The following is a 15038-nucleotide window of genomic DNA, read 5'->3' as shown; positions in this document are numbered from 1 at the left end:
AGAAAATGATTAGGCAACAGGTTAAAAAGAAGTTAAAGAAACTTTTTACACAATATGTGATTGGGATGTGGAACTTACTGCCATGATGTATTAAGAGGACCAGAGTGCTTTTAGACTACTATTTGGATAAATTAATCAGAGAAGAATCCATTGAGAAGTATTGAAGAGAGGCAGACAGAAACTTGAGTGATGAAATCCCCGAGGTGAACAGCAGCAGAAGCTGGCAGAGCACACTGACAGAAGCATCACTCTGAACTGGTCATTTTCTTCTTTCCACAAGCCTGAACCGTTGACCATTGTCAGACTCAGGATACTGGACTAGATGAGACCTCTGGCCTCACCCAGCACAGATGTTCTTGTGTTCCTTCTGTCATCTCCCTGCACTCTCAATGCTAGAATAAAAAACTCAGTGGGAATGTTATAAAGAAACCCACAGTTTATGGCCTAGTAATGAAGCAGGGGGGATTCACCTCTGAACTATATTCTGAATTAACGATTTTCCCCTATGATTTATTAGCCTAACTACTCAAATGTACTGGATCAAAGTGTGAGTTTCTGGCTCCTTTCTGCAGGGGAGGAGTTGTTTTCTGATAGTAAGACTGAAGGGAGGAAATTATTCATGTAGAAGCTTTCTGCTTGCCTGTAATGGAGCTGTAACACCTGTGCTCAGCCTTTGGTTTGAGAGGATGCTTCATGACATACACAGGAGAGGCAGAGGAGAGGACCTTAGCATTCTTACCTAGGCTGGGGCCAAATCAAGCATCCTGTTTGGTCACCATCATATGTAAAATTTCTTAAATGTTCATCCGAGAGCTTTAAAAATAATGGCAAAGCTATCAAACATGGGGATTTAAATAGTAGAAGGTTAACAGTTCTTTCTGTCTTAACAACTTCAAAAGAGCTGCCTGCAAATCGTTAGTAAATAGCTGGGGAGAGCACTAGAGGGCTCCCCGGGACTGTTGCTGGGACCTGGCTCTGGCTCCTGGACTAGAGCATGGGGAATGCTTTGGAACAGGCAGATCCAGTATATTAAATGCAGAGGTCCGTGTTGCTTGTGATTTGTCAGTAATGATACAAAGATTTTGCTTAAAGCTTTCCTTTTTTCTCACAGAACATGGCTTAAATATATGCATTTCTCTCGTGCATCTTGGATCTGGGTTGAGAAGATAAATTGTGATTCACATTATTATTTTCAGGTTCCTACCAGCTGCTTTGAAGTAGTATTTTTCCAATTTACTTCTAATTCCTACTAGAGGTTGCACTGTTTTCAGTGGCACTGCACTGAACAGTATGTCACAGTAAATACTCTGCACAAGGAGTAAAACATTAAGCATCTGAGTTATCTGAACTTGAAGACTGATTTATATCACTGTTTACTAAAGGGATGAGGGCTTAAAGTAAATGAAGATCAGTAAAGACTCAGTTGAGAACCTTGTCTCTTTCCACTTCCCCCTTTCCCTTTTTAATTTAGGATCACAGTCAGAAGTTCATTGGAGAGTTGAGTGCTTTTAGGAGTTGATCTTCCACCGTGGGATGGTACAAATTCTATAGCAGAGCCAGGCTGAGAGAGATTCCTTTTAACATGTAAGCTACCTGCTATAAATCTATCAAAAATGGAGTGAAGTGAGCCTTAAAAGAGGAGTTATTTATTCCCTCTTCCCATTCTCCAGCTATTACAGAATACATTTTCTTCTGTGAATTAAATAGGAAGAGGAAGATGGCCCATGCTGCCTTAAAAGATGCATCTCAAGGTTAACATTTTTTTAGATTCTTACAGTAATGTGTTCTACAAGTAGAGTTTGTCTTAGCTAAAAAAAAAAAAAAAAGTCCTGCACTCTGCTCCCAAGAGTTAGACTGGAGCTGAGTAGTTTCACTGGTCATGTAGATAACTGGAGTCTACCATTGCTCACTTGTGACAGATTCTGTAATATAATCCTAGACTATTAATTGCTTCTATAGTTCTGTTTTTGATTCAACATAATAGGCAGTAGAATTTAAAGTTGTCAGGGAGCAACTGACTTGCTTTAATTTTTTCATCATCGTTGCCTTAAAAACCTGGGCAGGCTGAATTTCAGTTGTCTGGTCTAAAACTTGTAAACAGATTAATATGTAGACTCGATTTCCTCCTTATTTAGCACCATGGGGATGGTTGGTGGCCTATTTATTTGTTTATTTATCATTCCTGCTAGCACTTTAGAACAGACAATCTCAGTAAAGTGCTACTATATTGTCTTAGCAAAAGATTTTTTTTAAAAAATTGATAGAAGCTCTGGCTGTGGCCTGTCCTTGGAGATCCCCCCACTCCTGAGAGCCACTCCTGACTTTCGTTCTTTTCAAGAAGAAACTTATGACAGTATTCCAACAACAGAGTAGCTTTTATAATCCATTTTATGTCCAACTCCATTTAAAGGACTTGGGTATAAAACCTATTTTGTAAGTTTGTTCTGTACTTTTCTCCATGGTGAAATTAAGACATTTATACATACTAGAATAAGGCCAAAAAAATTAACTCCTCTCCTCACTTGCTCATGACTCAGAGGAACAAAACTAAGCCATGGCTGAGTAGTACTGAAAGTTCTATCTTAGTGTGTAAAAAGGAAAACAACCAACCGACCAAAGAAAACCCCACCCACTGGGTGAATTTTGTTTCATGTCATTGTCATTATCACTGTGCACTTTGGTTTTATTGCTATAAAACATGTATTCACCCTCTTGAAAGTTCATCTAACTTTTGCTTTATTTGCTGTAAAAATGACAGCTTGTGTTGTTTTATGTATGCATAGTTCTTTTTTTCCTGTAGATGCTGTTAACTAACTTAAAATACGTTGAACTGAACTAGTGATAGGTTTGATAATCAGCCATGGATTAACCCTGTTTTCTAAGATTTGTAAAGCTACCCTTCCAGCTACTTGCTGACTACTGAAATGGTCCTGTTGCACTGCAGATATGAACTATATTTATTGTGGTTATAATTCATGAATCATATACAGGCAAGACTGTCTTCTCATATTTTTTTTTTCTATTTTTAAAAAATTCTTACAAAACATTTCTATGGCAGGATGACATATGTGTATGCATATTTTATATTTTACATAGTTATTATTTATTTAGAAGTTACCTATTAAATAATTCCTGGTTAGTATTCATTGTTCATTTGCTGGACTGATTTCAGTTTTATCTATGTGTGCCTTTTCCTCCCCACCCCCCCCCCCCAGAAGAAAAGAATTATATGATATACTTACTTTTAGTGTTCTTTATAATTCTTGGACCACATTCTTGGACAAGCTTCCGAAGCTTGGAGGCTGGTGGAGATAGTTAAATACTCTCCCTTTTTTCGTGAACACATTCTAACAAGTTCTTTCATTGTCATAAAAGATATACTTTTTTGAACTTCAGTTTCCTTTCCTGTGTTGGTAGAAGTCCTGTAATAAAGACTACAGAGGGCTAATTGTTGATGTACAAGTGAAAGAATTTCAGAAATTAGTGATTAATTAGGGTAATGCTCACCGTTGCATCTGTATTTTGCTGTTCAATGTTTGCTTATAACAGAGGATCTTTGCTGACAAGGAAACTTTACCTTTTAATAAAACTGGCAGCCTCTCCAAAAATGTGGCAAAGACTTGGAACTTATTTTGTGCCCTTTTATATTTTACTGAATGTACTACATTAGAACTCTTCTTTCATTCTGACCTTTAAATCAGTTACTGGGTGTCTGGTACATGCTAATGCCTCACCTTGGTTCCGTATGAGAGAAACAGACAGGGAGAAAAAAAGTAGCAGAGATACAGTATGATTTATGTGTTGGGGGGAAAAAAAAAATAAGAGAGGGAAAAGGAGAGAAGTTTCAGAAATTTAAATAAATAAACATAGAATGAATGATGCCATTCCACGTGACCAATTTTAGTGCACACAGGGATCTTTCTTCATTGCAAGTGGAGGAAAGAATGCGTTTACCTAGGCAGTGAGTAGTTCAAAAACTTTACATTGGTACTTATTTGTCTTTTTTATTAAGTTTGATAATACAACACTGTAATTATCAAATAAAGGAATCATGTATTTTGTGTACTCTTTTTAGTAAAAACTCTTTACATTAGGCCCACCTCTTAGTTCACGGAAAGAGGAGAAAGAAGGAAAAAAAGGCACCACAAAGGAAGAAGGAGATAAAAAAAAATATTTACTTCTCCTTTGGGCTTTGTCTCATTCTCATTCTAATAGATTTCTACTTTTAGCTTGCCCAGTGAAAGGTATCTTACTATCTTCTCTGCTGGCTCTGCTGCAGAGGTTGTTACCAGTCAACTTTTAAAAACTCTAGCATTTATTTCAGGAATAATTTTAGTTCCAACAAGATAACATCAAATTAGTAATTGCTTGAATTTGCAGCCTCTGTGATAAGCCATAATATGTGGGTGAGGATACTTTTTAATATAATAAATATATTATTCTTAGGTAAAGTATTTGTGTGTTCTACTTTAACTACTTCAACCTGTTAATTTAAAAAACATTTTGTATTAAGACTTGTCCAAATTCTGAAAGTTTAGACAAAATGTATTTAACATTAAATACTCGACCACATTCCTCATAAAACTAAATATATGTAAAAGTGGAATGTTTTCATAGCTTATATATGTGTGCGTGTATATATATATATGCCATTAGATACATTTTCCATCATTTACTTCACTGTCAAATTAAGTAGTATTTGGATCACTGTAATAGCTTCTGTGCGGATGGGATTATAAAACCAAATAAGCTGAAAAAATAGTATTCTTTCTGTGGAGGCAGCTGTTTGCCTCATAAGCTCAACTTTATGATGGTACTCACGGGTGTTTGCAGTTGTGTTCCTGTGAAATACGATACAATTCTGATGGATAGGTACAAGCAGCGGAATTGTGGCTGTGAATTTTCAGACTCAGACTGATTATAAAACAACTGAGCTACTGATATAAGTGTCTCAGTATTACACATTGTGTTTGTATCATTTTAGATATGCTACTTCTGAGAAGATTACCATAATATCTGTGCTTTGGAAAGAAGGGGGTGTACATACATATGCTATGAATTTGTATATGTACATTTGTATAAACAAAATGCATTTTCAATATATACAGTTTTTGTTTTATTTTGGAGATATGTTACAAAGTAATGTTTTATATTGCACATCCTTATTGCATTTTCATCATAAAGCATTATACAAAAATCCTCTTCAAAATTACTTCTTTGTACAGATAGTTCTGTCCTTGAGAAGATGAGACAGTGATCACATACGGCTTAACCATATTGTTTAGTGCCGTTGTTGAAACTTTAGGTACAGTAGTGATAAAGACTATTAAAATTCCTCAATTGCAACGGTGTAGATTATAATTTATTTTAGAGTTCTAAATTAGGAAGAACCTATAAGAATGTCTTGAAAGTAAAACAGGTTTGGTTTTGGTTTTTGTTTGTTATTATTTTAGAGACATATTACTATGTATCTCCTTTGGTTGGTGCCTTTTTTTTGGCTCTGACTCCGATGGGGATTGTCATAGCTGCCAAACACCCAGCTACCAGAACTGTCCTCCATTCAGGATGGGAGCCTGTTATAACTGCCATGGTTATAAGCAGGTAAGTCTGTATTTATCTTGCTTTATCCTGATAGTCGTCCCGTGTCTCTGTATATCTTATTTAACACCTGATTGTACTTAAAAGAAACATTTAAGGAGCCTCTAGAACGTCAAGTGTGAATAAACTTTAATCTTCCCAAAATGAGGAAGTTACAGAATGAAGTCACAGGTGGGAATGAGTGGGGGAGTCAGCAGTAGCCTATGGCAATGACTGAGCAGAAGCGTGCCGTATCAAATGAAAGAAATGGTGAGCTATTAATCTCGTGCAGTTTCCAATCAAGTTTATGCACTGATCAAAGAGATTATTTAATCCAATGAAAGTTATGAATCTTACAAGTAGACGGATTGGCAGAAATTCTGCGGTCTTTGTTATCCAGAAAGCCAATTTTAGTATGTAAATAACAATACTGATGTTAGTCTGTAGCTGAGAATGAGGTAATGGGACAGGGGGAGAGATAAATTGACAAGAAAATTGTGTCTTGAAGATGTTCTAAAACAGATTGCTAAAAAAATTTTGAAATGCTTATTAATGTACCTGCTTCCCTTATTCTAAATATTGTACTTTGTTTTTCAGTATTGGTGGCCTTATTCTGGACACAACTGTATCTGATCCTAACTTAGTTGGAATTGTTGTTTATACCCCAGTAATTAATGGTAAGACTCTGGCAGGATTATGTGCTACTGTATATCAATCGATATATCTTGGTTTGATAAAGGTCTATTACAGTAAATTTCTGTTATTAATTAGATCTTGTATATTAATTTAGTGGTTTGATTTTGGTGTCAACAGTTGTTTATTTGAACGCCTAAGGAGTGCTTCCTGATCTTGTTTGCTACAACCATTAAAACGTGATAGAGAATGTGAGAAGTAGGAACCTAAAGTATGCATTAAGAAACTGAAAGTGTTTTGTTTTCTAAGCTATCAGTTAAATGAATTGTGACCACCTGTTTCCCACCTTGATAATAAAATGTTTATATGGACAGAGTTTTAGTTTTGAGCCACATTGCCCTGATATAATTAATTTTCCAGAGGTTGATAATGGAAATGTAGCATGGGATAGTACCAAAACATTTTGATATGCTTTACTACAGGTGAGTGTTAGTGTATCTATCGCTGTGACCATTAGTCAAGCTGTTCAGTTAGAGGAGGAAACCATACTGTTTCGACACAAGCATGTTCTTGGCAAATTCATGTTAGCTCTTGTTTTACAGCTTCCATATCTTCTAGATGCTTATAAATTGTCTGTTTAATAATTTGTTTTAATACTTATGTAGGAATATAAATTTCACTGATACACAGATTCCCCAGATCATCCTTTTTGGCCCTTTTAAAAGATATATTTTCTGTTTTCCCTATTACAGCCCTTTGGTATTTTCTAACCTCCAAGATAATCAGTTTGCAAAAATGATCGCTGATAATTCATGGATTGTTCATCTAGCAGTCTAAGGATGCACTAAATTTAACTTACCCTAAGGCCCTAATACGTATCAATTTGTGATCAGATGTCTCCATTTTTATGAAGGTAGTAGACAAAAGGAATTGAGTATTTCAATATTCCATAGAGCATGTTGTTTGTTCTTCTTTTCCATTAAGATTGCATATTTCCTTTCTTCTTAGTTTTAATGTGAAACATTTCTGTGTTGCCCCTGTGTTTCTTGCTGACTGCAGATTCGATTTTACACTTCAGCCTTTATTCTTCTTTGACTGTACCTCGCCTTTATATTAACATGAAAATGCAAGTACTTTCACTTGCCTTTTGTGTGTTACCATTTTGACTTCCAGATACCTAAAGAGCAGGGCAGACGTGTTGATCTTTAACTTTTTCCTGCTTTACATTTGTAACTTTTCTTATAATAGTCCTTTTTGTTAACCCAATGTATTTGTTTCCTAAGAGAAGAGGATTGGGTTTTGTATTTAGGCAGGCGTACCCAAAGCAGTACTCTTACCAGTGGTCCTGCTGTCCTAGATGAAATCCCTTGATTACAAAAGCCAACAACTGTCTGGTAACTCTTTCTTACTGTTTCCCTGTAGGCCTCTATTTCTGCTTCAGTACAGTACCAGAATACTTCTGGATTTTCTCTACAGACTCAGTTATTCTAGACTTGCTACCTGTAGTGGATACAGGTCTCATGGATAGGCATCTTTTTCAAGGCCTCCTGCTCCTACCAGATGTTGCAGAGATGATGGTCTTTTACCCTGTAGTAGTTATGGACTGCTTTTGAAAGTGGAACTATGCATCCTATTCAAGGTCATTTTCTTTCACAGAAATTGGCTGTGAAACCTGTATTGCCTGCATGTTTACATTTTACCTTTTTAACACTTTTAGCTGATGATTGAACTTAAGTAAATAATTTTAATGTCTAAGAATGACAGCTTACTATAAACATGCCTCTAGAGAAAAGGATAAATGTATCCCTTTGTTTCTTATTTTCTTTCAGAAGTTTATCAACAGAATTAAGGCATTGTTCATACAATCTTTTGAACTATCTTTAGAGAAAAATAACTAGCCAAAAGCTATACGTAGCCATGGATGATTAGCTGACAGGTCAAAAGATCCTTGAAGAATTAGGCAGGTGGAAGAGAAGGAAAGCTGGGGCTGTTGGAATGGGCAGGGAGAGAAAGAGGGCAAGGACAGCTTGTAGCTGCAGCAGTCCCACAGTGGTCTTGTGATGATTCCTGTGATGATTTTACCACCCGCATTCAAAATGTTGGGTTTTTTTTTCATAAGTTCTGTATTTCTAGACTGTTGTTAGCCCTTGTTGTCTGCCCCTGGACTACTGTGCAATACCTGGGAATGTTATTTTCCAGGCCACACCAGGTGTCTTACTCCGTTGTTCATCTGGATTTTTCATACTCTGCTGCTTCTTTTCTTGTCACACATAAAGCAGTCTTTTCCCAGCTCTCAGTGTTTAAACTTCTTCAGTGACTGGTAACGAACCATCAGCGAGTTGTTTATATTCCTGCATCTGTACTTCCAGGATCTTTGCTATTATCCCAAACTTAAACTCTGCCTTGAAAGAAGAGAAACCTCATGCCAAGCTCCATTTTGGAGCTCATAACGAGCCTGATAGGCCAAGACTAGAGTCTTGGAACAGTAGCATAAGGTAAAGTTAGCCTAAGGCCCCTGGCCTGTTACCACCAATAGCAATAATGCTTTTGCAGCACCACTTGGCAACAACTGAAGCACTAAGGAATTCTGGTTTTCCCTCATCCACAAAAGAGCAGAGGGGAATAATGTGTAAGTGTTGTGTGTGCATGTGCTAACCCCCTCAACCCTCAAAATTCTAAGGATAGAGGCATTTCTATTGGAAAATATGGAGAAAAGATGTTCTGTGTAGAGGATGCAGAGTAGGACTGCTTTATGGTACACCTCCTAGAAAAGAAAATTGTAGGCAGGTGACTTTTTTGGTTGCTGTTAGATTAGTCTCTCCTGGGTTTCATAATTCTACTGGCACCTTTTGATATTGCTGGTCAGTATAGTGTAGTAAACTGGGGTTTAGGAAATCTTTCCATTAAAAAAGCACATCTGTTGACACTCATTTACTGACATAAAAACTGTGCTAGACCACTTAACATACGGCTTTTTAAATATTGCTGTTGCAGAAAACTTTTTCTACCAGTGCTTTCCTGGCCTGGGAATTCTCATTGTAAGCCTAGTAGTGAAAGGAGCTGAGGATTTTCCTCTCAAAATGCTTTTCAGATGCCTTTTCCTTTCTCTTATCTTAATGTTTGTTGCTCCTATGACACAGAAAACCTGAAAGAAACCAGGGAAACCTGAAGGAAATATTGTAACCTATTGGGACTGTGTCCAACCAAAATTTGAGGACATTGTAAATTTGTCCAGGATATCAAGCTGTCACTGTGTTTTTCAGTGCCGGTTGCCATATCTCAAAATCCTGAACAGTATGCACTGCAAAGTTGTCAGGTGTTAGGCTTCCTGTGTGTGCCATTAAGTAGCTTTCAACATGGTGCTGTCTAGATGGTTTGCATATTCTTAGAAATGAGACAAGTTACATTTGTCACATATGTTATAGTGTAGAGCCATAAATCTTTTGGTTTAAGAAATATTGGTCTGGAATTTGAGCAACCTCAAAGGTTCCTACCCCTATTAACAGTAACTGCAAATATTTGCCAAGAATATTAAAATAATTCTTAAGCAGACAGGCATTTGTAGTCAGCTTAACTGCTGGTGGCCAGAAGTATTTCACAACCACTTTTCCATTTTTCCCCTGTTAAACACATTTCTGAGATTAATAATGATTTTGAATTCTGTGATTGGTTGGCTTAAATTGTAACTCTGCTTTTTAAAAATAAGTAGATCGTTCTGTGGTTTCAGCCATTGTGGTACTTATAAACTACTTGAGATGTAGATGTCTGCGTTTGACATACTGAAGTTCTGAATAAAATAATGAAGCCCAAGTGTGGCTGTGCTTCAGCCTAGATACTCAAGTTCATCTTTATGTTTTCTAGTGGGTGAGATGGTTAAAATTTGCAAATCCTCTTACAGCATCACAGCATGTTGAATTTGGCTCAGGAACTGCAATTTGAAAGTAACAGAGTTCCTTTTGTGCAGACAAAAGATAATGCCTTAAACAATTAACGCTTCACAATATGCAGCAGGAATAAACTAAGGTGCCGTTACCAGATAGAGCCACTTTTCTCTCAATTTTCCATGTATACTTAGACAAAACATTGTGAGATATCTTCTAAGTACTTGCATTTCAGGAGTTACTGCATAATACTACCAAGACTTTACCCCATTTTTATGCATCATGTAAAATGGAGGTTCTGCAAATTAATTCTGAAGACACCTGAAAATCTGAAATGCTTTTCAGGCTTTATGCAGAAAAGCTTGCCTTTGCGGATGGTTTGAAGCAATACTCTTCAAGGGTAACATAAAACTGTTGTAGTATTTCTTACTTTTTGGCTATACATATTGTAAGATTATTTGATATCTGGAGGGAATAAATGTAGATCAAGGAATATGAGAAACCCATATGAGAAAATCTAACACAAAAGTTACTGAAAGTCTGTTGTCTGGGAGATGAAAGTTAAGCTTACATAGTATATTCCCCAAATCATACCTTTTTTACCTATTAGTAGGAAAAATTGAATGACAAACTTTAAGATTTTTCAGAGAGCTTGTGCTGTAAATTGTGTACTTTGGAGAATATGGAAAGAAAATACCCAGAAACCATGCCTCCTCAAAAAAGAAAATGCATTTTTTAATACCTTTGTATATTTTAATCTCTTACAGCATAGTTGTACTCTCTGCTTCAACACAACAGAGAAGTGCTTTGATTAGAAAATAACCATCGTCTCAGACAGTTGAGCATCTGAAATTTGCATCTGTAAATTACAAGGGAAAGCATTAGTGTACCTGTGTGGTGGTAGAGCAATTTGGCTGGGTAGCAAATTAATTTTTCTGCATCCTGAATTGGAAAGAATGTGATAGTCTCAGAAGGCACCTATACTGTACGAGAACTTTATAATTCAGTCTTTATTTTCACATGAAAAAGGAGGAGGGTTTTGATTCTGTATATTTAATTCTGATGCATTACTGAGTGATAGTTTTACTATTTCTTAGTTGCTAGCCTGTATATGTAAATCTACATATTCTATGCTATTAGAGATGTGTGTTCTTTTGTTTACATCTTAGTTGTAAATTTTTTACAAGATTTCAATAATTATTAGTTTTCATGTCAAAATTATTTCCAGAATATTGTCTTTTTTTGACAATCATGGAACAGTTTTTAATTAGGCTTAAGAAATAAATTATTTATAAGCCAAATGAAACGTAAACTACTTGATTTTAAAATTGAAGATTTTGCATATATAATATTGTCTCAAAGACTTCTCTTAAAAAACATCCCTAGAAGAAAAGCTAATAATTTCCAGCTGTTTCCTCCCCAAACATATTTGTGTATTAAGAGAAATGCTACAAAGTGCAAAGGAAGATAGAAGAAACATGGATGGAAAAAAACAAAACAAAACAAAACACCAACATAGAAAAATATCTAGTTAAGCTAGGCTTATGTTCAAAGTATTTCACTTGCATGAAACATGATTTTTTGAAGTCAGTGATAGAGAGGTCAGGACAAAAAATGATCTTGAATTTTCTGAAAGATAATTCAATTATTCAAAAATATAGTTTTTGGTCACTATTGCAACTGAGATTATTTTCCTTCCTTTTCATTTAATTTTTATAATACAAATGACCTCAAAGAGCAAGTTGTTGTTGAACTCCAGAAAGACTAATTGGCACAGCTATCTATTTTGAACGATTTTGTATGCAGGAGTGCATACAAGTGAGAGTGTTCTTGCCTTCCTTCTCTTGATCGATTTACAGAAATCAGTTTTGGAATTGTGTTGGCCTAATTCTTCCCATATGTGGGTATTAATTGATTTTTGTCCTGCTGCACAAGCTGTATTGTTAGATACTTGGGAACAACATGGTATTCTGTTGCTGGTTAATCTCTTTCCATAAAACTGGATTGCTAAAAATCTTCGATCTCAGTGAATTGATATGCATACGGTTTGCCGTTCCTACACAATTATTTGTATTGCCTCATCATGCAACTGGCCCTTACAGTCTTGTGAACAGTTATGGCACTGGTCATTAAAGCTGAGTATGTGGGCTTTATCTTGTGGTCTCAGTGCTTTCATATGAGACAGTTTTCTGCAGGAACCTTTCTTCATTTATATATATTTAAGAAAAAATTAAAAAGAAGAATTAAATGGGGACCTACAGGCGAGGAAGTGACTTTATAAATAAGGTAGTTAAATACCACTTTGCAAAATTGCTCTTACCTATCATACAGTTCTCCTCTGGTGCTAAACAGGTACCTTAAACCAGATCTTTTATTAATTAGTAATAACTTAATTCTCCTTTTCTGGAATCCCTGATTAGAGGTTGTAGATCTGACCCACAGAAATACTAAACATTTATTGATACAAATTAAATAATTGAGAAGTCTACTTTAAATATTAAAACATTTGGGGAAAAAAAAAAAGACTTGAATATTTTACATTGGATATTCAAAACTGAAAAATGCTCTTTGTAGAGAGTACAAAAATATCACTTCATGTGTATGTTTTAAAAATAAATGCATTAATGTTTGTAAAGTACTCAGATTTATAGTGACAAGCACCACTGAAAAGCAGAAAGGAAACTAGTAAGTCTTTATTCAGTCCAAGCTTTGAATAGTGCATATTAAATAAGACTATCAGGTATTCATTATATGCTAAAGATAAAGTGATGTTTAGTCAGGCAATACTTTGTGGCGTTGAATTAGAGGTCTGAGTAGTATCATTTGACAGAATCATAATTTATATCAGTTTTACCCATGGAACATTCGCAGATAGGTTAGAGGGCTGCATTTACTATAAACTTTGCCTTTGGAACATCTTGATTCTGGGTGCCTGGCCTTCTTCAGATAAACTAAAACTCTGAGCAATGAGCTCCCAGTGATGTCTGAAAGACAGTGAGCTACCTTAGAAAATCACAGGAAGGCAAGTACCTTATCTGCTCAAGATTCAAAATTTAGAGTCCTTTTCGGAGGTTAGGTGGGTACATCTGTTTTTCAAAAACAGTAAGTAATAACTGGTGCTTGTTCTGCTCATTTGAAACATAGCAGAAATAGAGTTGGGAGGAAGAGGTAGTTTTATTTACTTTTTTATAAAATCATAGAATCATTTAAGTAGGAAGAGACCTTTCAAGATCTAGGCCAACCCCCAGCTCAAGCAGGGTCCACTAGAGCAGGTTGTCCCATTACTGTGCCCAGTAGGGATTTGTCTGTTTCCACAGATGGAGACTCCACAATCTCTCTGGGCAACCTGTTCCAGTGTTTGAGCACCCTCACTGTAAAAAAAAGTGGGGCTTTTTGTATTCAGATGGAATATCTTGTGTTTCAGTTTTTTCTCATTGCCTCTCGTCCTGTCAGTGGGTACTACTGAGCAGAACCTGGCTCCCTCGTCTTCATCCCTCCCCTCAGGTTTTTATATACGGTGCTAGGATCACCCTGAGCCTTCTTTTCTCCAGGCTGAACAATCACAGCACTCAGCCTCTCATATAAAAGATGCTGCAGTCCCTGTGGCCCTGTGTTGGACTCGCTCCAGTAAGTCCATTTCTTGTACTGGGGAGCTCAGAAGTGGACGTGGTACTCCAGATGTGGCCTCACCAGTGCAGAGTACAGAGGAAGCATCACCTCTCTTGGCCTGCTGGTGATGCTTTTCCTAATGTAACCCAGGATGCTGTTGGCCTTCATTGGCACGAAGGTGGATTGCAGGGTCATGGCCAACGTCTCGTCCTTCAGGATCCCCAGGTCCTTCTCTGCAGAGCTGTTTTCCAGATGGTCGACGCCCAGCCTGTACTGGTGCATGGGGTTGTTCCTACCCAGATGCAGTTTCCTCTTGTTGAACTTCATGAGATAGCTCTCGACCCAATTCTCCAGCCTATTCAGTTCCCTCTGAATGGCAGTACAACACTCTGGTTTATTAGCCATTCTTCCCAGTTTTCCCTGGAAAATGTTACCCTGTTTATCCATACATACAGTAAAGATCTGAGGTGAAGAAACATCCTGGTGTGTTACCCAGAGCATTGGATGGTCTCAGACTAGTCTGCATTAGCAAAGCATCCAGATTCTCTTAACTTTTGGTATTTTGACCTGCTATAAGCCATGAATTTGCTCTGAAATATTCTTGAAGATGCACTGATGTTAAGTACTTTTAATGTGGTTTTCAGAATAGCATAGTTACTTCTATTATTAGAAAAAAGTCCTTTTTCCAGATAACAATTAATAGAATCATACCTTAGGCCTGTTCACAAGTACGTGATATAGTTTTGGCTCCACTTTAAATACGGTTTTCCATGCTTGTTAGACAAAAATGAACTGTGATAACAATTTTCAGAAGTATTCTTGCTTAGCTCTTAACTGGCTTGATAAAATGATGAGTTTTTCAATCTTTTTTTAACACTGTAAGTCAGCATAACATCCTTCACACTTTAGCAGGTGACGTTTCTTCTGCTTGTTGACAAAGGAGCACTCTCATATTACAGTTAAACACATCTGCTGTTCTGAGAGGAATGCAGTAACAGTTGCAGGATTTTACTTTTGAAATAAATTATTTTCGTCTGTGTTGTAGTTCTCATGAGAATGAGAAGACGCTAACAAAATCAGTCTTTATAATAAAGTATTTGCTATGATGACTTCAACACTGTTTTCCAGGAAAATTTTTTTCTGGCTTACACATTCATGGAAACAGTCCTCATGTATGTCTACAGAGATTTACAGACCATTTTATGCATTCAGAAGATTCTGAGAAGTTATCAATTTTGTGTATTGACATCTTGTCAACCTATGCAGTTTTATCTGTTTTCTGCTTCTTTCAAGGATCTGATTAATCCAGTACTGCCAAGATAACTTCATATGCACAGT

The 15038-nt window shown here is 36.5% G+C and overlaps 1 protein-coding gene across 1 annotated transcript in view; it reads left to right on the top strand.

Annotated features, from left to right (window-relative positions):
- Positions 1-15038, top strand: part of SLC41A2 (solute carrier family 41 member 2) — a 58836-nt gene that overhangs the window by 25304 nt on the left and 18494 nt on the right. Inside the window, exons 7-8 of the mRNA XM_033008029.2 lie at positions 5454-5601; positions 6175-6254. Coding sequence (XP_032863920.1) covers positions 5454-5601; positions 6175-6254 — 228 coding nt within the window. The remainder of the gene's footprint in view (positions 1-5453; positions 5602-6174; positions 6255-15038) is intronic.

This window comes from Tyto alba, unplaced genomic scaffold (assembly GCF_018691265.1).
Source record: "Tyto alba isolate M040663 unplaced genomic scaffold, T.alba_DEE_v4.0 Super-Scaffold_2, whole genome shotgun sequence".
Classification (NCBI taxonomy): domain Eukaryota; kingdom Metazoa; phylum Chordata; class Aves; order Strigiformes; family Tytonidae; genus Tyto; species Tyto alba.
Note: the sequence above shows the minus strand (reverse complement) of the source record. Positions and strands in the feature narration are given on the sequence as shown.